Source organism: Electrophorus electricus, chromosome 24 (assembly GCF_013358815.1).
Source record: "Electrophorus electricus isolate fEleEle1 chromosome 24, fEleEle1.pri, whole genome shotgun sequence".
In the NCBI taxonomy this organism is placed as follows: Eukaryota; Metazoa; Chordata; class Actinopteri; order Gymnotiformes; family Gymnotidae; genus Electrophorus; species Electrophorus electricus.
In genome coordinates this window covers 6,326,695-6,352,170 of record NC_049558.1, presented here as the reverse complement: position 1 = coordinate 6,352,170, position 25,476 = coordinate 6,326,695, and the positions used below count along the sequence as shown (strand labels likewise).

The following is a 25,476-nucleotide window of genomic DNA, read 5'->3' as shown; positions in this document are numbered from 1 at the left end:
TAGGCTACATAAGTTTACTCAAAAACCACAATTTTTGTCCTCCTGGAAAAAAAAACCTCATTAGTGAATGAAAAAAGGTTAATAAAGATTAGTAAACATATCTTAAAAGAATATCTGTCCAAATATATTTGCAAAAAATCATAAAGTAACCATGCACTCCACTCCACATAGCAGCTACAGTTTTAAACTATTTTCAAACCAAGAGTGGAATTCTAGATATCATATAAAGTATACAGAAGCCTTTCTTATATATTTCTGAATTACATATCTCAGTCAAAGCATTTTAAAATATTGAATTAAAGTTATAATGACAATGGCCATGTATCTGACTTACATAAAGACAGCACAGAGAGTGGACTCAGCCTGCCCAAGGCAGACTGATTTAATTATAAATGATGCACTATAAGGAGATTAAGATGGCAGCGGAATGCTGAAGGCCAGCTCATTCCCATTCACTGTGCTCCCCACCACCACCACATAAACCATACAAATACACACATGGAAATTATCTTCTCCATAAGGCAGTTTTATGATGTGACGTACTATGACATGGAGATTTTCTGGCACCAGGGAACACTGCAGTAAAGCCGTTGCACTTACTAAATAGTCACACATCAAACATGAAATTTTACATGCTCCAAATATTGATTCTGTGCTTAGCGCCTCGCTAGATTTAAAAAAGAATCTGCTTTGCACAGCAACCGAATGAAAGGTATTTCTGTAACGATCACTGCCACACATCAAGCATTTTTTCTGCAGGCTCTATTTTCGCTCTCCGGATACTATTTAAACTCCATTTCAACGAAGCGCTGTAAAAAGAAAAAGGTTCACTTGTTCAGGTCGTCAAGGCTGTCTGTCAATACCTCGCGGCAAAAAAGTACGCCAATCATTCAAAGGCGTTGCGTCACCGCTCAAGGTTTTGGCTTCAACAACACGCCTCCTCAGATGGCAGATATAAAAGCGACCCAAGTTCGCCGCAACCCTGGCAGTCTTTCGGGATAGAAGTGCAGTAATCTTTTACCCTGTCAGTGCCCTGTATAATCCAAATATGTCCATTCAAATTGTTTTCGATGCGGACATTGTCTACTTCGTTTTACGTATGAATTTCAGATACATTTTATATACCTTTTGAATACAGCATGGAGGTGAACACTACCGTAATAGACCGTAACTTATTAAAGTTGCGCGTCATAGCGCAACAACTTTTGGCGCAAGCTAATCACTCTGCGCCGCTCCTGGACAATGGAACGGACTCTGCTCCTCAGGATGACCTTGACGTGAACACGGACATTTACTCCAAAGTGCTGGTTACTGTAATTTATGTGGTTTTGTTCGCGATCGGATGTTTGGGGAACTCCATAACTCTGTATACACTGCTAACGAAGAAATCCCTTCAGAACCTGCAGAGCACCGTGCACTATCACCTGGCCAGTCTGGCCATATCCGACCTCCTCATCCTGATACTCAGCATGCCCATCGAGCTGTACAACTTTATCTGGGTCCACTATCCATGGGCCTTCGGCGAAGTGGTTTGCAAAGGATACTACTTTCTTCGGGACGGTTGTTCATACGCTACAGCGTTCAACATCACCAGCCTGAGCGTGGAGCGCTACATGGCCATCTGCCATCCGTTTAAGGCGAAAAGCATCATGTCGCGAAGTCGCACCAAGAAACTTATCAGCGGGATGTGGGTGGCTTCTTTCCTCCTGGCCATGCCGATGGTCTTCACCATGGGCCAGCGAATTGTCCGCGGCGAAGTCATATGTACTACAACTGTGTCTTCTGTAACGGCTAAAACGGTTTTACAGGTGAGTACATAATCATTCTGGAACCTCGTTAATGCTTTATTAAATGGTAAGAGAGCGAAATGATTACGTTTGGATATCATTCCATGACTGTTAATGTTTAATGTTAAAATATCGTACTACTATTTTGTCGTGCTTTGCTGCTTTATTCATTCGTTTGCTTTACATAATAAGCACATTTTTAACAGCAACCTGTTGCAGATATTCGACTAGACTAAACTGCAGCATTCAGATACACTCTCACCAAATCGAGACTTGGAGAAATAATAATAAATTGAGAGTTCAATTGTGTGCGATATTTGAACCGTACTGATATTAAAAATGAACATTTGAGAACATGACAGCCATAGAGAAGTCGAGACAGTAAATACTGAGTAATGCTCTTCACACTCCGGCACTCCCTCGTAATAGGTAACAGCCACCCAGCTCCTGTATCCCTGCCACACGGTAACTATCATCAATTAACATAAAATGGAAGGCTTGAACATATTTAATAATATGGTTTTGTGCTTTATGGAATTTTCATTTTATGGAACTGTTTTATTTCAGTTAATTTGTCAAAGTTAAAATTAAGTTGTAGAATGCACTTAGATTTTCTACTTGTCTTCAACACTTGTCTAATCCAAGAAAATGTTTTTGTTCCGTTGTGTTCACGTTGAAATGAATCATATTTGAAGTCCCTGCTACCCTGAAAGGCCTGCAGCTTTGCTGGTTTGCTGGTTTTATACAGTTCCAACCCCATTCCGTGTCATCTAGATGCTCTGGCTGGGATCGTAGTTGTTTCTGAAGTTGCAAGCATTTTCTAAATTTGGATCGCATCTATGAATTTGCTTGTAAAAAAAAAATATGATGTCATTTTGATTAAAGTGTTTTCTGAACTTGTGCAGCATCAATGAATGTGTGTTTGTACAACGTAACACGCCATGTTGATGGATGCTTTACGATTTTGCAGTACATTTTTATTTTGGTGTGCTTTGGGTTTACTCAGATATGTATGGAGGTAGTCTGGAAATGTGCGATTTGGTGGATTAAGGTTAGAGTTCCACAAACTCTTAAGAAACATTTTAAAATATATCGTTGTTAGTATACTAATACCTGACCTCAACGAACTATAGTCTAAACGCTTGATATAACAATGTGAAATAAATTATGCGTTACGTTCCTTAAAGGCAGTCAGTATAATTTATCGGTTGCCGTTTAAAATGCTGTTGTATAATTTATCGGTTGCCCCCCCCCCCCAGCGAGCGAGAGAGCGCGGCTGGTGGTTGAGCGAGCTACAGAGTAAATAGGGAGAGGGAGAGGGAGCGGGGAGAGATAGAACAAGCAGTGAATGAGAAAAATACTTTATTTTCTGATTGCTAAACCGGGGTTACGTTCTCAAACAAAAACAAAGACGGTGGCGACACATCTGCACAACCCTGCGGGAAGAATTATATGTAGAGGGATATGGCGTCACCGTGTGTAATGTTTACAATGCAGATCACTGACATTAGAATTGGAAATGTAGTGTAGTGCTGCTGCTAAACCTATTCCACACATGTGAAATGAAATTATATTGGTGGGATATCTAAATTTGAATTCATGTCTTATATTATCCTAGTGATTATTTTGCAGATAAACCTAACCTTGTCCCCTAAAACAAAATTTTAAAAAACGACGAACCGTTCTTTTGACCCTCTCTTGGAAAAGAGCAGAGTCATAAGATCCGTTAATCCCATCAGCAGTATGAACAACACAAATATTTACTGCTGTAAAGTGACATTACTCATTCCATTCATTGTGCTGAACATAATATTTGTAGCGTTGGCGGAGAAGAAGAATTAGGAAACACCATTTCGACTTAATGGAAAGCTCTTCTGTTACAAAGGCTTCTTTTAGTTAACAGTATACAAGCAGAATGGAACTGAAGCGGAAGTAGATACACAAAACACAGGCGTACACTAGGAGGGTAAGGCACTTATAAAACACCAGTTAAGTTAAAATAAAACGGGATCGATTAAACAAGACATTAACGCAATCCAACTATTAGTAACAGCAACAGCAGTTTATACAGACATGCGGCAGTATGGGAGTCCTCCCCTGGCTGGCCCACAGCCAATGTCGTTGCCACAATATTATTAGGCACTATGCCTACTTCTTGTAAGTCATTTAAGCTTAGTAACTACCATTAATGGCAATTAGATAAAATAATTTCATTTGCTGTCATCCTGCAGAAACAAAATCTGACTTCACAGATCAGCTTCTCATGAAAAGTCAAGTATATATGTATTTATACATGTTCAAGCAAAATGCCTGCAAATCAGTCACACTGGCAACCGATAGGGTACAGCGTGAAGACCCTGGCCATCTCTTCCAAACACAAAGTAAACAGTAAATAGTGATTTCAGCAATGTGGCTAGCTAAGTTTTCCAGTATCCCCTGACCGTGTCCTGGAGCTGTGCATTACTTTCCATGTGGCAGAACAGGCCATAAGAAAAGGAATGTCCCTTGATGGTCATTATTGTCTCGTATTCTCATCACTGGCTGGTGATTGCAGAAAGAAGCACATTATTAAGGTATTGGTCCTGACAGATTGGTTATAGAGAGGCATAATCTAACTGCTCATTGTGACAGGCTATAGTACAGTGTTAGTACAAATAGAATATTTGCTTTAAATAGCTAGCAGTGTATTGCATTGTCCACAAATGAATTTTTACATCAACAAATCATTTTAAGTTAATGTTAACTTAATACCAACTTAATACCATTTTGTGTTATATAATGTTTGGGAGTATAACGTTGAGGAGTTATAGCAGGATGCGGGGACGAGTCACATAAAACTTAAACAGAATAAACATACGTTTATTCTGACACGACACAACACAACGAAGATGTAGCATGCAGGCTATTACGATTAAACACCAACAATTGACACACAAATACAGCAGACTTTTATACACACATACTAATGACACAACAAGGATCAGGTGTGGAACACAGGGAGGGAGTGGCCACATGGACGAACATACACACATACAAACACACGTGGAGACATTTGGGAGGATGGGCCATACCATGACAGAGCCCCTCCCCAACAGCGTGACTCCCGGTGCGCCAGCCTATTAGGCCATGGCCCCGAAACCAACGCCAAATGGTGAGGCCGGAGGACCAAACGACCCGACACAGGCCAGCGCAAGCAGGCCAGAAGGGGGAGAGACCGGGACCAAGATGAGAACAGACACATGGACGGATACACTGACAAGCACAGGCACTGACACAAAGGGAGACAAAGCGACTGAAACAGACAACGTGATGGGGATGGACACAGTGACAGGGACGGGTACAAAATTACATAAAGGACTGTTAAAGAGTCCAGAGAAGCTGGCAGGAGCCCCAGCCTGTCCCCCAGTCCTTGACTGGGCTGGAGTCCCACCCGCCTGTGGGGGATCGCCCATCACCGTTTTGGGGGGCGGTGACTTCTTCACACCCATTTCAGGAGGTGCACCAGCTACTTTGCCTGTCTCTGGGGTGGGCACTGGTGTCGCTTCCTTCTTGCCTCTACGAGGCTCAGGTACGGGTGCACGAGCTCCGAGGCTGTGTGCCCTAGTAGAGGGAGACAACGGTGACGCCTACTCGGACAACGATGACGCCTCTCTGAAAGTCACATGGGGAGGCTTGCTGGACTCGCAGTGACGTGCTCTGGGCAGAGCCTTGGGTGCCAGAGGCTCGTCACTCCGGTACTCTGCAGACACTGTGTCGCTGACCAAGGGAGAGTCCCCATAGAGGACCTCCTCCACCTCCATCGAAGGATCCTCCCCACGGTCGAACTCAGAATCTGACCTTAGACTAACATCACTGTATTCCCCATTCCTTTCATACTCCACGTAGCCCTCGTGGTAGTCCATGGAAGGGTAGTAGTACCCTGTGGAGTCCACTTCTGAGTGCTGATCCTCGTAGTCTGGCTGGGGTCTGTAGGACTCCGCAGAGTCTGACCCTGAACAATACTCGGGGCCCCCCCGGGATCATCCAGTGGTCTCCTCCCCTGTTGTGGGAGTATGAAGTGGGGCCAGGAGGACTGAAGGTCTCTCTGCAGGGTAGCAGGGCCCTGCAGAGTCTGACTCCGAGTACTGGACATCATTGTACCAGTCCCGGTTGTTCGGCCTGGATCCGTAAGAGTCTGCAGAATCCAGCCCTGGAGCCCTGGCCCTCCCAAGATCTTCCAGTGGCATGGTCCTCTGCTATAAGGGGACGGAGCGTACTCAAGATTATGGAGCATCTTTCCGTGAGGGCTTTTGAAGGGCGTTCCCATCCCTTCTTCCCTTTCCTTCTCCTGCTCCTCTTCCCAGGCATCCATAGTCGGTCGGTGTTTCTGTCACGTTGAGGAGTTAAAGCAGGATGCGGGGACGAGTGACGTAAAACTGAAACATATGTTTATTCTGACACAACACAACACATCAAGGACATAGTATGCAGGTTATTATGATTAAACACCAACAATTGACACACAGCAGACTTTTATACACGCATACTAATGACACAACAAGAATCAGGTGTGGAACACAGGGAGGGCATGGCCACACGGATGAACACATACGCAAACACACACGGGGAGACATTTCGAAGGAGGGGCCATACTGTGACAGGGAGTGCATCTCCCCCAGTGTTGTGAGGTCCCCCGACCAATTTCTACTCACAGCATCACAGTGATTCTGCTTCTTTAAAAAATAAATAAATAAATAAAAAACTTTCATTGTTATACTAGTAGAAGTACAAAACAGCACATCAAAACCAACAATACAACAAAACAGGACAGGATGTGAAACAGAAATCTAGGTGCCATGTATGCACATGCCATGGCCTCTTATTATCAAGCCCTCATCTGCATGCAAGGAGAAAATGTAGTCACTTAACATAATAAAATAATGGGATTAACATTGTCCAGAATTTGTTCATAGACTCTTTAAGCTTGAGTTAAATTTTTTCCAACACTATGCAGTTTAAAACTGCATGGGAGGGGAGTACATAAGATTTCCATCTAAACAAGATTAACTTTCTCTCCAAAAAAGTGGCATCATAATTCATTTTGGTCAGTTGTAGTATGGGCAAGGAACCCACAAATAATGCAATTAAAAGGTCAGGTTTTAATGTATGTGCCACTTATTGCTGAGAGTGCATTAAAAATGTGTTTCCAGAAATCAACAAGAGCTGGGCAACACAAAAAAAATGTGTGTGTTATTTATAGGGGACTGGTTAATCTCACACAAACAGGGTTCATGTTTTTGTAAATTTTTGATAATCTTGCTTTGACCAAATAAGATTTATGAATTAGTTTAAATTGAGAGATAGCATGTCAAATGCAAATGTAAGGGGAGTGTACCCTTTTAAGTATCCTCTCCCATAACTCATCAGATATTTCCTTGCCCTGTTCCTCCTCCCTTGGGGATTTAATGTCACTTAATGAAGTGATTTGTAAAGAGCGAATTTGTCTATAGATTATTGTCAAGGCACCTTTCAGAATAGGAAGTGCGTAAAAAAAAGTCAAGCTGTTCACTAGGAAAGCTAAGGAATTGGAAATCTATTCCGCAGATGTAAATCTGTAGGACGTTTAAAAAATAACATCTGCAGAGAACAAATTTAACAGATAATTAGTCAAACGTAGTAATTGTTTTACTAACATACAGATCTCTAAGTCTTTTAATACCAAGATTAGACCATGTTGAGTCATAAATGGCGGAAAGCAGTCATCTCAAACCCAGATTGGCTTCTAAATTGAATCCAGATCTTCAGTGATGTTTGACACATATATTTTAGCTGAAGGAGTAAGGGCATGTAGTAGAGGAGTGAGTGAGAGAAGGCAGTGATTCCCGTAGAGGTGAAGTTAAATGGGGGGTGAGGATATATCTCCACTTTGCAGTCTGTGTTGAATGAGCCTAAGATTAGCAGCCCAATAATAGGACCTGAAATCTGGTGCTGCTGAACCTCCATCTGACTTGAGCCTCTGCAAGAGCTGTTTTCATATCCTAGGAGTGTTTTTATACTGTATAAAGGGTAGAATTGGGCCATTAGTCTTTTTTAAATAATATATTGGGAAAAGAGAGGCACAGAAAGAGGTATTAAAATGTAAATGGAGTGTGGGATTTTTTGCATTTTAACAGTGTGCTGTGATTTTTTTTTTTTTTTGGCTATTCAATTTTGCTAAATTATTCTTATTTTCACATCATGTATTTTTAAATTGACTATGGTTAGGTACTTGAATGAATTTTTAACAGCTTTGATAAGTAGTTAGTTGTACTGCAGGCCTATGCTTGTGGCACTCCTTGTAATGTCATCTTGTTACTTTATTTGTAGTTTATTTTTGTCAAGAATATAGTTGACATTCTGTTGAGATTCACAAAGGAAAAAGCTTAAAGCTAATTAAATTGGTTGTGAACAGTTCTATTATTCACAGCTGAAGATGTTTGTTGAAAATATAGTCATTTTAATTCAGTGTTCAAAGTGACTTGTGATGCATATCGTGTTATTTTACATGAAGGCACCCCCAAAAAAAGAGGTAATGTTAAATTTCACAGTGCAGACTAATCCCTTGTCTTGTATGTTATTGCCTCTGGACATTTCTGAGTATACAGTGTAAAATGGATGCAGTGCTAGTCGGCTAACTAAATACAATAAAGCACAATTGTACTCTAAAATGTATCTATTTTCACAACAACATTGCTATGCCAGAATGTGTAAATCAAATAAAAGGAGGTGATTGCACCTTGCCACTGTAATACATTTAACACACAATTACTCACGCAAAGGAATGTGCCAGGTATACTACAGACATAAAGTATGTCTGCAGCTGTGCGTTAGGATGGTGTTGATGCTCCAATTGAAGGTCAAGTTGTGACTCATTTCTGGACCTCTGGCAGCTATTGAGCTTCTAACCCAGAGAAAGAGACCCTGCCATGGAGCTTAATGTCACTAGCCTGCCCCTAGTTCATCAATAAACCACAACCTGCCATAATTATAAAGGCTTGACATGAGCTAATAGATTTCTACCATCACTACCAGCACTGACTATAAGGCATGTTGTGTATTAAACATCTGATAAACACTCATGTGAAAGAGAGTGATAGAAATGAGATTGTCTGTGATGATGAATAGGAAGAGGGTGAGAACAAAAACATCAAAGGAAGAAGAGTGAGGAGGCTGAAGAGTAACAGATATCCCCAGGGCTCCAGAATTGATTTCAGGGGGACTGGAGCTTCAGGAAGATTTAGCATTGCTCTTCACATCTGGGTTCCTCCTGCTACTGTAAATAATATCTTCATCACGCTGGATGTCTCCAAAGGGAATGTTGTTTTCAATTATGAAGTGACCACTAGCATGGCCAGTGTCCAAGAAATGACTAATGTCCTGGCAGTTCCTCTTTGACTTATCTTCTACTCATATGTTTTCCATTAGGATCTGAACATTTGCCCTGTCTGCACCACACAGAAAGATCTAAGCTTATCTCTGTGCAAATTAGCATAATTCATAATAACATCATATTGTAAATAATTGTTAGATTAGATAATCATTTGTAACTTATCTCAACAAGATTTGCACTGTCATTAAGCCCCCTGTGGGCTGATGAAATGAATGAGTTAAGTATAATACTCCAAAATCAGCTCTTCTTTGATTTTAAAGATGGATGGTTTTTAATAATGTAATATAAAAGTTGCACGAAACGTTTGTTTAACTGCACATTTGTCAGTGGGTTTTTCCATTTCATCTTTCTACAAACTACAGGTAGGTGGTACCATCTGAAGGTTTGACCAGCCTCACATAGTCACACAACTACTCCATTGATCTATGGCCAGGATGTAAAATGAGATGACGTTTTTGTTTATAGGAAATCCAATTTATACAATAATGGCTCTTCTTACCTGTTTTCATCCTTATCAACATCCTTTCATGACTTGTTTAAGAGGTTTTTTTTCAGCTACCACTTGCAGATTAGGGCAGGGGCCAGTTTTTCTTTTACCAATAAGATGAGGCATTGTGTTGTATCAAACTGATAATGTATTTTGTAAAGATTCAGTTGTTATCAGCAGTGTACATGGACAGAGTTTAGTTAGAGAACCCCATGTTTTTTTTTTCCAGGCTTGAAAACAGCTTTCACACTCGACCAAATGTATCAAACTCTCTGGATAATGTGGTTCCTAAGTCTCCAATCAGCTAGTTTTAAAGTTAACTATTCAAAAAGAAAATAAAGCTGTAGTAGAAGAGAATATCTGGTCCAACAATCACACAAAGAACCCACATTTTCATACATTTGTCAGAAGTGATTATGTATTTACCCCACCTTCTTTTACATATTAGTGTTTGCATTCTCTATAATTATATCCAAACCATACATTAGTCAATATATGCAAACTGATATTCAATACCCACACCAGTTGGAACCCGTTACCACTACATTCTAAAAGAAGATTTCTCTTGAACTTATCCTAAAGAAGATTGTTTTTCTATATGGTCCTGATCCTGGTGGAGAGATCATAAATCTTACACTGAGATCTGCTGAAGGCTACCCAGGATCCTTTGCAGAAGCCTCTACAGAGGCCACTGCTGTGTACACAAATCATTTTTGAAAGGACACAGAATCTCTATTACTACCTTGTGTTTTATTTTATTAATATGTCTATTTAAATGTTAAACCTCTTTTCCCTGTAAACACTCAATAAACAGCTCTGGGTCTGGGAAAAAGCTCTAATGTGAAAGAGCAGAAAAGTCAGCAACGCGTGAGGGCTCAGGCCCTGTTTCTAATTGCTGAGCTAATGTATTGGCAAACTTACTCATTTCTGTGGACATGTTAAAATCAGCTTAGTGACTGAAATGTTTAAAAATAAACCCATAAATTGTCAAATAATATTCATTAGGCTGACTATCTATATAAATTTGTTATACCAGGGTTTAATCAAATAAGACAGCAAACAACAGCATGAATTGACAATTACAAGTTATCAAGTTTCTTGGCTGCTCTCATCACACTTCCAGGTGGAATGTATGAGTTGACTGACTGTTGGATACAAAGTGTCAGACTGGTTCTACATCATGAATGTCCATTGGTTGAATGGCTGTAGGCTGGGTTTGCGATGCTTTCAACATCGCAGTTCATGCACACAGTGTTTGAAAAACTGCATGTGTTTCCCCCTTATAATGAAAAAAATCTGAGATTTCAGTTCCTGAGTCAGGATATTAGTGTATCCTGTACACCTCTCACCTTATCTGAAATGAGCTTCACTTTCTGTGTCTTCCTTCTTCCAGAGTTTGCCTAGTTACTTCTGGTATAAGCTGATTATTTTGTAAATGATATATTTCCAAGTAGCATCCCTATGAGTGTTTTAGAGGTCAGGGCTTCCTTTATTTAATACCTCCACATCTGAATTTATTTCCCTGTACTTGTTGAGCGCTCCATGTGTAGTAACAAATTCCATCACTTCACTCCACCTCACAAGAAAGCAGTCTCATGCACATTCCACATGATTAGCTACAGCCTCTTAGTAAACGGGACATGAATTTTAAAGTCATTTGGTGCACTGCACCTTCTCACATACTTTTAGCTGGCCCTCAAAGAGTTAACACTAATTCACTCCTCTGGTTTCTGATGTGGGTTTTTATTTACTCATTTTTATTGATTGATTTTTTTGCCCTGTTATCAGTACTATGTGGAGCCAAAAATGAATTTGGCAAAGGAATTAGAAATTAAGAGAAACCATTGCAGGGTTGGTACACAAAGAAGAGCAGACAAAGCATGGAGGGAGGTATTGGAGAAAGCACCAGACTGGTCTTGCAGTGTCAGCTTGTGTTTACCTCTATAGTAAAAATGTTTGAGCTGGAACATGCTGGGAAGAGACAGAAAAAGAAATTAGTTGCATCAGTCAAGCTGTTTACTGGAATCTTATTATAGTTTTATTTTGAATAAGTACATTGTTTCAGTTTGATTATATTCTTGTAGTGGCTTAGTCTTGGTGTAGTTACAACAACCACAAAGAAGTTATTGTACTTCTTATACTTGAATATAAGATGAAGAGGAAAGTACATGTCATGGTGAAAGAACCCTTGAGGAGCTTGGGGTGAGATGCTTTATTCAAGAGCACAGTTGCAGTGATCAGAGGGATGGCAGTGAGACTTTATTCTGTGAGACTTCTGTAGCAGGTCTACATCACAGCCTGAGATTAACTCGTCACTCTGCCTGATGTGTATCCCTTACCTATAGCCACCAAAACAGCAAGCATTGTAGGAATACACAGGACAACACCAGTTAAAGTGAACCTTGGATGACTTCTAAAAGAAATGCTGATCTGCAAAGTGTGGATGAATAACTTATTCACCTATCTATCTATCTATCTATCTATCTATCTATCTATCTATCTATCTATCTATCTATCTATCTATCTATCTATCTATCTATAGATAGATAGATAGATAGATAAATGGTGTTCAAGCATTTATTCTCCACTCACCATGAGGCAGAAACATGAAGGACACCAATATCCAATCGCCTTCATAGAGTAAGGAAGGTCCTCAAGAGCCAGTTGAATGGGAATAATAGGATCAACACCTTAAACACGTATGTCCTGACAGTCATCAGATACACAGCAGACACAATAAACTGGTAAAGAGAAGAGCTGGAAGCTGACTAAAGACAAGACCAGAAAACACAATGTTCACAATGCACTGGGCACTCTACCCAAGAGTTAACATCCAAAGTCTGAAGAATATAAGAGGAAGAATGGGGAAGGAGCCAACAGCCAAAAAAGTTGAGGGTCTACTGTCCAGGGTGAGACATAAAAAATCTGTGAATACATGTGAGCAATGTCCCACAAGTATAAGATGATGAGGAACATGGTCACCATGGAAACAGAGGAGGTTCCATTGCACAATAACCCCACCTTATAATACCCCAGATAATAATGGCATAACACAATACTATCAATGGCTGGAAAAGGCAGGACTGAGACAGCACAGAGGCACTAATCATGGCAGCAGAAGATCAATCACTAATCAGTCAAAGCAGGGGTGTTTCACACCAGACACAACCCAAGATGCAAAGGAGCCTCTGAGACAACCCAGCACTTAGTAGGATGTATGATGCTGGCAGGGAAAGCACACACTGAGAGACACAACCAAGTGTCAGAGATCATATACTGGAACATATGCAAGGCATATGAGCTAAACACTCCCATGTCCGGATGGGAGCCACAGAGAGTGGCAGATAAAAACAAGGTTAAGATCCTATGGGGCCTCCTGATCCATACAGATAAATAAGAACTGGCAAACTAATCAGACATAGTAGTAGGTAGTAGATAATATGCATAAAACAAGTTATAATAGATGTGACAGTTCCAAGTGATGGACATCTTGTATGTATGTAGAGCTTTATTTCTACTTTGAAGATTTCATTCTTTCCTCAGCCCAAGCCAGTGCTCCTATGTTTGTGGAGTTAATGCGGAAAAGCAGGGCAGTATGTGATCTTTTAATGACATAATCATAAACCATTTGTGATTATGGTCTTTATTATAATGTCACTGATCAGTTATTAGTATTAATTTCACATTGAAATGTAACAGGGGCAACAGAATGGTGAGCTGAATGACAACTAGACATCTAACATCCGGTGTGTGTGTATTACACAATGAACGTGTAAAGTGCTAGAGTTCATAAAACACATTCATGAACATGAGTTGGTGACTGGGCTGCATGCAGTTATCCTCCCCAGTGTAGCCTACAGAGAGAGAGAATGTGCTATTAGAGGTAGTGCTGAACTTTTTTATGTAGGTAAAAAGTAAAGATAAACCAAGGCCAGTGTTACAAAGAACAAGCATAGTGTCACCCTCTCTGCTTCCGACTACATCTCCCATCAGCCTCAGTGCACCAGCATGCCTGCCACACCAACCAGTCCCACCAGCCACAGCTAGTTCCAGTGCGTTGCCTGTCCTGATTGTTAACTGTGTACACCTGTTCCTGTTTACTTTGTTTAACTTGTCTCAATCTGTTCTTGCTTTGGGAAGTCTTGCTATAGAGTATCTGTACATACCAAGTGATCCCTCATTTAGTCACATCCCACTGGTTTGTACACTTACTTGGATCAGTTGCAGGTACTGTACTATTTGGACAGTGGTTTCCCTCTGGTTTCTGATCTCTTTCTGTTTATGGCCGCAACTTTGGAATTTCCCTCTCTGCTTGTTCTTTGATTGTTCTTGTTCTTGCTCTTGTTCTTGTATTTCCTTTGCCTAGCTTCAGTGGTTACAAATCTCACCTGTCCTGGTTTTTTCTGTGTTGTTCTATGCTTTTGTACGTCTGCCTTACTCTCTATTAAAACCAGAGAGTTCTGTCCATCTGCACTCAACTCCCTTCTCTGCATTTGCCATTACACTACCCTTCTCTTTTCCAAATGTCACAGCATTCAATAATCTGGTGCCAACTCACATAAATACTTTGCTGGATGTGTTTTTTTTTCCATTCTCTATTGAATTCTATGTGTGAGGATTTGTAAATTTGTCTGTATTGTAAGGATGATCCCTGGGTGAAAGCAAAGACACTTTAAATAACAGTCACTGCCATTTGATTTTTAATGCTTTCTGAAGGAAAAAAGAAGGAATGTGTCATGTTGACTTTATGGCTCAAAAAAATGAAAACTAACCCACCCCATAGATAAGTATTGCAACATTCTCCAGGGATTGCCAGAGCACTTTTAAAGGCAATTCAAAACTAATTCATAAGAACAATTCATAACAACAATTATAAGCATCAGATCACCAATTACAGCAGGAAGGGCACCACATTACACTGTTAATGGGCTTCAGCATTTCAAAGCTGCTATACTCATGAAATTGTGGAAGGATGAGGTGTTTCCTTCAGCTAATTTCTGAAGCCACAGATTTAGCTTGTTGCTTAATTTTCGAGCAAGCAAGTGTTCTTTCATAATGTTAAATCACACAACGTGACAGCTGGCTAGAACAAATGCCAGTAGGAGCTCAATAACCAAGAGCAAGCAGTATAAGACTCACTCAAGATTTATTAAAGGCTCTGAACGCCCGCCCACCCATGGCTTCCACATTATCTGTGTGACTGTCATGATATTTGTCTCCAGCATACGTTCACTATGTCCATCCCACTCTTTACTGAACCTTCTTTCCATCTGTCGCCTTGTCCATGACTCATTTATTTTGCTTTGCTCAAAAAACTCAGGCCTGCAGTAACAAGAAGTGCTACTCAAACATTATTAGCCCAATAATTCCTTGTGTTTGTCACCAGCCTTGGAGCGCTGCGTGGGGCTTTAATCAGTTCTGTCTTCCTGATTGTTCAGGAAGACTCCTGTTGGGATAGCAGTGATAAAACAAACACAGAGAGGAAGCGAACTGAAATAAAATGCCTAACTGAGCTGCAAACAGAGAGCAGAGAACAGGCATGGAAATGAAAGAGTAACTGATGAAACAAACTGATGTTCAGAGTTTGTATGTTTGTGTGGCTAAAGATTCTGTGTGCAATTTATTGCTTTAAGGGTCACTAGAATCAGAACAGATACATTACAGAAGCATTTAAGCGATAGCATAATACTGCATTCCCTACAGTATAAGCATGCACTAACCTCTGAGCAAATCCTGAGACAGCCATGAGGTCTTTCGGAAGTGCTTTCTTTTCCTGATAGTCTGTATTTAGTGTACCACTTAATTCAGCACATTCTGAATAGGGTTAATTAAAGCACTAACAAAATAAATAATTTAACATTACTGCTGTGTAAGACAGTGACAAAGCATCTTTGTTCATTTTCAATGCAGGATTAATGGACCCAAATTAAGCATTGTCCAAGATTACAAACTTTGCTTAGTGTCTAGGCAGAGAAGCCACACATCAACAGTTTCATTAATCATCTGCACTGGAGTGGGAGAGCACTCTGCAGCAGATGACACTTGCTGGCAGATTTTGATTTGTTGTTTGTTTGCACTTTTGTTGAACTGTTTACCCATCGGTGTGTGTGTGTCTGTGTACACACGTGTGTTTGTGTCTCTACTGCATGTACTCTGTCACAAATGAAGAGTGGAATACGGACATAGAGAAATCTCACAAACACGCAATGTTCTGGTTCATGTTTTGTAAAATGATGTTGCACAAGTTTCTGTGGCCAATACAGAGAAATGTAATGAAAGGTTAATTAATTCATACATGAAAAGTGCATGGTCACAATAATCTTGGGACGCTATAACAAACGAATATATATTATATATATATATAAATAGGGTGCGGGAGGAGAAAGTGTTTCTCCAGGTCCAGTTCTTGAGCAGCATACAGTCTTGAGTCCAAGGAAGGACGGCGGGCATTTATACTATGTTTCACTACAGTTCAAAGTAATTCACCTCTCTCCAGGTTTTCTCTCTGCCTGGATTTATTTCTCAACTGCACTCGCAATTGCTTGGCTACATATTTCATTATCTTTTAATCCAAGGTTCAGTACTAGAGGTGGTATTTGCAGAACAAACGGAAGGAATAAAAGGTTACTAATCCACACAATTATTCATGTTTAAATCAAAACCTTTAAAAATAAAGAATGGGCTGACATCAGATCAATGTATCAAAACCTCTGTCGAATTGTCCTGATCTTTTGTGGTAGTGTGTGGTCTATATGCTTTATTTTTGAGGACATTCTACTATTTGCTTCATGCACCTACAGCAAATGTTTTTCCGTTTGTTTTCTTGGATTGAGCACAACTAAACACCTTTTTCATTTTAAATTAAAAGCACAAGCAGGATTATCCATAACAGAACAGTAAACAGTAGGCCTAAGCTTCGTATGACTGGCAGCTAGCTGATCCCTGTTTTGTTGGCTCCTCACTGCTAATTTACCCTTGTTAATAGCATGCAATCAAAGCCATGCTCATTCTGTGTGACCACATTAATGAGCTTCCTCATTAAGTGCTCACATTCTGTTTCCCCCTTGGTTTTTTCAGCATGAAACAGAGCAATGAAATAAAATGAAATTAAATTAAATGAAATTAAAACCTCTTCTGTGCTTTGATTTTCCAGCACTTACCATTCTTCTCTGCAAAATGGTGAAGGAGACTCTTTAGCCCAAGTTACCCCAAGAAAGGCACAGCTGCTAAAATGTCTGCCAGCAGCACTGTTAGATAGATAGATAGATAGATAGATAGATAGATAGATAGATAGATAGATAGATAGATAGATAGATAGATAGATAGATAGATAGATAGATATCCATGCACTGTAATATTGGGGGGGGGGGTGAATGTCTTACAATATTGTCGTATGACGTTATTGGTATGGTTTTTTTTGGCACATGTCATGGTGGGAGAGACTGAATTCATATTATATACCACATTATAATCCACATTTGCTCGTATTACTTTATTCTTTCTTATAGAAAGCAATTACAGAGCAATATGCATACCACTTAACTTAGCATACTGTTCCCTTTTTGGAAAAGACAAAATGCTTGGCGCCAAGCTCATGCTTTTAAACTTCACGCTTCTCCAGCTTCCCAACATGTGCTTGGGCACAATTGGGCCCAACTTCAGTCAGTCAGCACTGACCAAAATCCTTGTGCATTCATTCACATTGCAATTTTTCCTTTTGATGGCATCCTTTCCATCTACTTTCCAAGTCAGCATGAACGCCAGGGTGCACACTAGAGTGCACAGTGCCGTGTGTGAGCAGCAGGGGCCGGAATGCCTGCCTGCTTTTCCTTCTTCCCCTCGTGTGCTCGCACGGTGCCACTGGGCACCTGCCAGGCAGCTGATGGTAATGGTGATGATAATGACTGTGCCATCCTCCGTGCCCAGTCTGCTGCTCTTCCATGCATCCCATTCCATTAGCACCGCATTTCCTGCACTGATGTGAAATGACTGTTTGAGCCATGTGCCCTCTCACTGGAAAACAGCAGAAAAATCCCCATCCCCTGAGCACAGCAGTGAAGAAGGAGCGTGGATCACTTTAATTAAAAACAAGCTGGATGTGGATAAAGCTATAACTATCCCATGCTTTTTTTGTAACCACTGAGCAGTTAAGTGATTAGGTAAAATAACTGCATAGATTTTTAAAGCAAGATATAAATGGATGACATAAATGGGTTTGATGGGTAAACAGGTTTGATGAGTAATCATAAATGGGTTTCATTAAACTCTGCAGACCGATCGTTCCTGCAGTCAGCACAAGGGCGCTAGAATAATGCATTAGAATATTTGAGCAAAGTACATGATACATGGAGGGTTTTAGCTTAAATTAATATGAGCCGTGAATGATAGCTTTGCCTAGCGGGGCCACTAAACCCATTTGTAGTTGTAATACTACTGGTCCCCACGTTCATTTACTACTGCTTAATGTTCACATTCTTGATTGATTTATCTGTATTAATGAAAAGCAGTATTAATGAAATCCTTATAACAAACAGCAACTGTGAATTATCTCATCCTGTGTAAAAATCAGTATTTGCATTATGAGGTGTAAGGTGAGGTCAGAATTTACACAGAATTTAAAAGGCTTTACTGGTGCTATCATTCATCTTAGCTTTTGTACCCAATCACTATGACATCAACAAAAGAGAGAGTGAGACAGGAAAGAATCAATGTGGCAGTTAATTCCATTCACATTTCAGAAACTGTGACGTATGCGTAAAATTAATTATGGAATGATTAAGACAGGTGGTCTGCTAGAATTTGTGTGCAAGACACTGACTTCATTGGTATGTATTTGTGAGTTTGAACTTTCTAGTCCTCCACACAGAGACTGTGGAGAACTAGACTTTTAAATTGACTGAAGTAATTTGAATGGAAGGCACATTGCTGTGGTCGTGTGGGTTTGAGGCTGATACCGACCTCAGACCTGATAAGACCTCAGCTAATTGGAGCCGGAAACTGACGCGCACACCTGTCAGCTCACAATCCACAAATGAAATTATTTTCCAGTCTCAAAAATCATGACATCATAGGTCAAACACAGGCAAATTGCTATTATGTCATGCAAACACACTGCAAATTCAAAATATATAAGAAGAAGAAAACAAAAAATATTTTAACAGGATTTACTGTATAACTACAGAACTAAATACAATTTGAATACATCAGCAGCCCTCTGACTGACATAATCTTAACAAAATTGGAATTCATTGAATTTAAGTCTTTCAGTTTGAACCCCCATATATTCAAGAAATATCATTCAGAAACATATACCCCCTCAAACTGATATGTCAGTGAAACCTTAGTGGTATGAGCTGCTATTTTGTGGGCATTTCATGAACACCAAAATGAAGTCAAATCTCTTACATGGCCTCTCTACTCACTGTATCTAAACAATCTGAAACTTTTTTACAAAGTTCCACAGTGTAGTGCGAAGTATACGTCCACCTCCTTAAAGAACTGAAGGCTTTTTATTATTGAAAAAGGGTCCAATTTCCCACAACACACTTCAGGTGTTGTGAGGATTAAAATGTTCTAAAGGCAGTTGATATGAATGTATTGATAGGTGTTTCTATTATGTTCACCTTCTAGCACATAATCTATTACATATATTGAACCATAAGCACATATTATACAGCTCTTAAAAATAGTTTTAAATGTCTTTGAGTCTTTGAGACAATAATGATGGCCTATTTAATTATGACAATACCCCACATCTAAGTAATTTGTGTAATCCGATTTATGCTATGCTCACCAGGAAAGCAAAGTCTGAACTAAATTCTTTTTTTAAGGTCTTCTATACCCTTTACAGAAAACTGAAAATGTTTTAACACACATTTAGAGATTTAAGGATTTTTCACACTTCATAGCCATCTCATTCAAATCTCCCACAAAAATCACTAGGACCCAGGGATCAATACAGGAGTTTCATAAGTGACTTTTGTCCCTCTTTGTCTTGGCTCATATCTTGCAGAAATTAAAAGTTAAAAAGGACCTATTTGTCATAATTTTTATATCAAACATTTCTCTGATATACAAATCTTAGCTGTTGTAGCCTTGGGTCAAATTCACCATGGTCAAAGAGAGTTATTTTTAATCAAGGTCTTTTTTAATCATCTATGTTTCAGAATAGTAATTAAAGTTAGAAAAATCATGAATATGATAAATGTGTGCAATGGGGCTGAGCGACTGGGCAGGATGCAGGCGTGAGTCTCCAAGCAAAAAAGCTAGAACACAAATGGTAAAAATGCTAATCTAAATTGCACTTTCAATTATATGAATGAACACATCCAAATACAGCAGACAATCCAAACAATAATGTGTCGCAGTTGCTCTGCACTCAGGAAGCTGCGGAGAAGGACTCCACATCCCAGGATTGCATGCCAATTCGTTACATCAGATCATCCACCCCTGCATATTGATCAGCCCCACCTGAAATTATATATATAACTACCTGTCTGTCTAGCCTGTTGTGAAGTATCATCACTTAGTTTCCAAGTTCTAACTGATCATATTCTAGTATTCTCCCTTTCTGTGTATTGATTGTATTGCTTAAACTATGTTTCTGTTCTATCTCTGGTTTTTGCCATTTTGGGTTGCTCCTCTGGATTTTGAGGACTTGAGTTTTGTCAGTCTAGTTTATGATTCTTTGATGTTGTTTGGAACTTTTGTTATAATAAATAACTGTTAAATAACTATAGTCATATATATATATATATATATATATATATATATATATATATATATATATATATATATATAATTCAGATTATGTTGTAATTTAAGCACGTATCCAACAAACCAATGACCTTACTGTTACTGTTACTAGTGGCATGCACCCTCATACTTGCTTGTTCCTTGTTTTCACCTGTTCCTTTTTCACTCCACAGTTAGCATATATACATAATCTGAATTTCTTGTGCATTGTGTAAATGACCAACCAGAGCAAGTTCATTTGCCTCCCATAAAGCTTGATCTTGAAATTTCCACAGGTAAAAAATATCTAGATGTCAAAGTGACTGAATTGTGATCCCTATAACTCTCAAATGAGACTCAAGCATCTAGATACCACTTTATTTTTATCTGGTCCTTTATAGATTATTTTAAAATCCTGAAAATAGCATCTGTAATTTTATCATGAATGAATCAGCGGAGAGTTTGGAACAGTTCAAGGTTCAGACACCAGCAGGCAGACCTCAACCCAAAACCCAGTCCGAACTCTATCGCTCACACATGCCCTAATCCTGACCCTAATCTTAACTAAAGTACAGTGATGTCAACAACAGCTATATTGTCTATAACATGTTATTGAGTGTGCTAAGATGGTATGTATCATACCTGTTACATGTTCAGTGGCTTCTCAGGTTAACATCTACCGGTATGTACTTGGTTGCTCCCAATAAAGTGAAAAATTACTGAATTCGTCAGATTCTAAATAAATCTTATTTACACAGATAATGAAAATTTCGCAGAATGTACTCAGATTCTTCATTACTGATTTAATTGATATGTTAATGACAGCCTGTTGAGTGTTTATTTAATCTAAAAAGGATGAAAATAAATACTCAAAATAAAGTGTCATTTATATACACACACACACACGCACACAAACACACACACAAGCACACAAACACACATATACACATACACACAAACGCACAAGCAAACACACACACAAACACACACAAACACACACACACAACACACACACATACACACACACAAACACACACACACACAAACACACACACAACACACACACACGCACAAACACACACACACACACACACAACACAAACATGCGCACACAAACATGCACACAAACACACACACACACACACAAACACACATACACACAAACACACAAACACACCCACAAACACACAAACACACACACACAAACACACGCATACACACACAAATACACACACACACACACACAGTTATTGAATTTTATTGGTGTTTTTAATAGCCATTCATTATCCTTTTCTTCATATATTAGCATAGCCAAATGTGTCTTGTCTCTGGATCACTGGTTTAACTTGTTCTCACGTTTTCCAGCTGCTTCAACTATGGGAATATGTTATGTGCATACAGGTGCACTTATCCAGACTGTCTCATTATAGCTTTGTATTAGTAAATATATCACATTCGATAAATATTTTCATATACAATAACTATATTATTTGAAGGTTCAGCATGTGTTTCGTGGGGAAGGCATACACCTGAAATGAATACTTCTAGTGTGTCTGCTGGTGTATGTGCTAGTATGGTAATGGAAATGCTGTCCCCAAAGTGTAAAATGATATTTGGAGCCCAAAAAAATTTTTTTCACCTTAAGGAAAAAAGAAGGCACCAAAACGTATAATAGGGAGAAAGTGGCAAGGGAAAGGCAGACATTTTCAGTCTCACAGTCCAAGTTTTCTCTTTGAATAAAGGGAACATTTCTCTGCATTTTTGCAGTAATTTCAAACATGGTTTATTCCTTAGCAACTTTTAATGACTGTCATTTCTCACCTAATCTATCCTGCTGTACGTAGGTGAATATTAGCTGATCGCTAGAGTGCAGACAAGTACGGTTTCAAAATCAATCCAAACAATGACGCAAGCAAAGCACAGAACCTCACATTTCTCATTCTCTTGCCCTCTGTCTATTGTGTTCCCTCCAATTATCTCTTTCCATCATCAGGTGAACGCCTTCCTGTCATTTGTGGTTCCCATGGTGCTGATCTCTGCCCTGAATGGAGTCATTGCCAGCCAGCTGCTGCGCATGTTCCGAGAGGCTGCCCAAGACAGCCGCATTTGCATCGCTGGGGGTAATGCCACCATGCTCAGTGTTGCCATGGAGCCCAACCGTGCCCAGTCCCTGCGTCATGGCGTTATGGTGTTACGTGAGTACCTATACGAGTTATGAAAGTAATGTGTAACTTACACAGATCGAGGCAAGGGTGACAGCTTTCATACTGCTGGTAGCTTCTCCATCAGTTCAGGTTAACTCTAACTGAAGTGTGTGAGATAAAGCTACCCCCACACTCACTACCATCTGGCCTTGGGAGTAAGGGACATAACCCAAACCCTCAGACAGGCATTTGAGATTCAGTGCCTGCCTCACCAACACCTTTCTATCGCTGGAAAGTTGTGAATAATTAACTGAATGAGATAAAAAGCTAGCATGACTGAAAATTCACAACATGATAACCACTAAAGCAATTTCCTGCCTTTATAAGAATATTCAAATACATTGTAGCTATACACGTCAGCAGCTTTTACTGTCTTCTCGTACACACTCCAGTCATCATTAAAATTTAAAGATTACTGAAGTGCAGATTGTATATAAGAATCTGTAAACCATTATGCATCCACTGGCTTCTATTATCAAGCATATAGTTCCACAGGGATTATGGGGGCATGATGTCCTGTGCTGTCCTCTGCTCTCCTTTGCGCATTGGTTTTACTAACAGTGTGTGACCTAAATGTGTGCCATGCCTGTATCAGGAGGCATTGTTCTTAAGCTTTCCACACCACAGGAGATGACATTTACTTAAGACTACTGTGCAACACCTCTTACTAAGAGGAAATGACTCAAAATAATGTGCTTTGTTCCTCAGTTTTCCGTGAACTTTGAGCCCATCTAATGATGAATTATTCATAAGGCATTTATGCGATGATAATAATGCAGCTCAGACTTGAATGATCTGCACTTGTGTGTGTGTGTGAGAGAGTGAGAGAGAGTGTTACTTTTTACCCTTTTAACTGATAATAAATATTCCAGGCATTTATTCAGTAATACATGTTCTGTACATTTACTCCTAGACCCTCTCGACATGTGTATATGAGATCATAATCTCCAAAATCGTCTATGCTGCTCTCACCCCTTAGTGCTGTGCAGTCTGCAGGGTCACAGAGTGGCGGCGGCTACGTGGGACATCACAGTTACGATCACTCCCCTGTCAGTCAGCCCCACGCCATGAGCCCCCTGAGATTGTAGATCACACAAGCACAGACATTTCCCTGCTCCTGCATGTCTCTTAGCGAACAAGGCGTTCCAGCAGTGGTGCAAATCTGAGGCCAGTAATCAGCATGTGAGATTGTAATAAAGAGTAAATCTTCGAAGGCGACAAGCCCAGAGTGCCTGCGTAGGATCACAAAGTGCAAGAGACGTTTTTATCTCTCCCCCCATTTATTTAATACCGCCCTACTCTTGCTTCCACGTCTCTCTAAGTGGATTTATACAAAGTGCCGTAAAAGAGAGAGTCCCAACATCTATTGCTACTCTACATCTCTACACTTTTATCTACAGTGCACATATCCTCTTCAGATATGTCAGATATAAATCAGTTTTGGGTTTTTTTACATTTTTACTTGCCCTAAAAATGACAAATTCAAAAATGAGAGAAAAGAAACGAAAAAAAAACAAGAAACTAAGATAACAGAGAAAAAGAACTCCTTAAACTGAATAGGAGGAATATCGAGTGGCAGCTGATAAACCAGGGCAGAAGCCATGATGTGTGTGCTGGGAGGCTCTTGCTGTGTCTTGGAACATGGTCAGATCCATCTCTCTATGTGAGCGATCGCACACCGCGCATCACACAAAGACAATGGCATTCTTTACTGATCACGATGAATAAAGAAAAGCAGCTGAAAGTGTGAGGAAGAGCTGTCTCTTTCAAACGCTAATAGAGCTGCCAGAAAGAAACCTACCTTATTATTTTTAATGTTCTAGTGCTATTTCTACCACAAATTTACACTTTAAGTGTCCAATAAATCATTCAGACTATGTTTAGCTTTTTAAACGCAACTAATAAACATATGTCTGAAGCACGCAATCAATGAATTCGATTTAAATAGGCATAATAGCAAAAACAGACAGTCGTTCTTCAAATAATGGCATTAATTATACAATATCATGACACTGAAACTAATGAGAGGCAAATTATCTCATCATTTTGAAATCTATGGTAATGAAGTTTCAATGGCCACTTAGCCTGTGCCGTCTATTACTCTTTTACAGTATGCTCATATAATTATCTTACATAACTTCTTAAGTGCTTTTTATAGTTTTCCCATCTAGTCCACATACTTGAGATGCTTTGATTAGAGATGGTTCAAAAGCAAAGGTGTACCTCTCTTGAGTTTCCATGCATGGAGAAGACAGCCAACTTTCATCTCAACAACTTTTCAACTACATTTCTTTGGTTAAATGTTACGTTACATGTTGGTTACATAAAATAGTGGGCAAGTATAGTCCACATATTTGGCTTTCTTTTTTTTCAGCTTTTCCCAGCTGAAAATCCAAAATGCATGAAATACATGTGGGCTATATGGATTTAAACATTAATTGATTGAAATAATTTGTAATAAGCATGGGATAAATTAGTGTACCCTTGGGAGATGTAGGTCAGCTAGGATGTGTATATGGGTCTCTCCCATGATAGACAGCTACATACTACATGTCATACCCACTTTACAGAGCATGATCAGCAGAGATATTTCGCGGTTTGGACTTGTTAGCTAAGATTATATCACTAGGAATTCAGACCTAGAAAGTCTTGGAGAGCACTCATGGAGTTTAGCTGAAAGTACTTATTGTTTATGTGAAGGCAAATGTTATTATTTAAGGCTAGTGTAAACACACTGTCTTTAAATTAAATTTGGCCTTTGTTTTTGGTAGCGTTAAATGGAGGTAGATATGAAGTGCCAAATGTTAAAAGCTTTTTGTCTTTTTGTCTTAGCTCAATTTCTGTAGATTTAGACAG

General features: G+C 39.5%; 1 protein-coding gene across 1 annotated transcript in view; it reads left to right on the top strand.

Annotated features, from left to right (window-relative positions):
* Window positions 1-1,021: 1,021 nt before the first annotated feature.
* Window positions 1,022-25,476, top strand: part of ntsr1 (neurotensin receptor 1 (high affinity)) — a 37,383-nt gene continuing 12,928 nt past the window's right edge. The window contains exons 1-2 of the mRNA XM_027007017.2: window positions 1,022-1,808; window positions 22,410-22,611. Coding sequence (XP_026862818.1) covers window positions 1,140-1,808; window positions 22,410-22,611 — 871 coding nt within the window. The 5' untranslated portion in view covers window positions 1,022-1,139. The remainder of the gene's footprint in view (window positions 1,809-22,409; window positions 22,612-25,476) is intronic.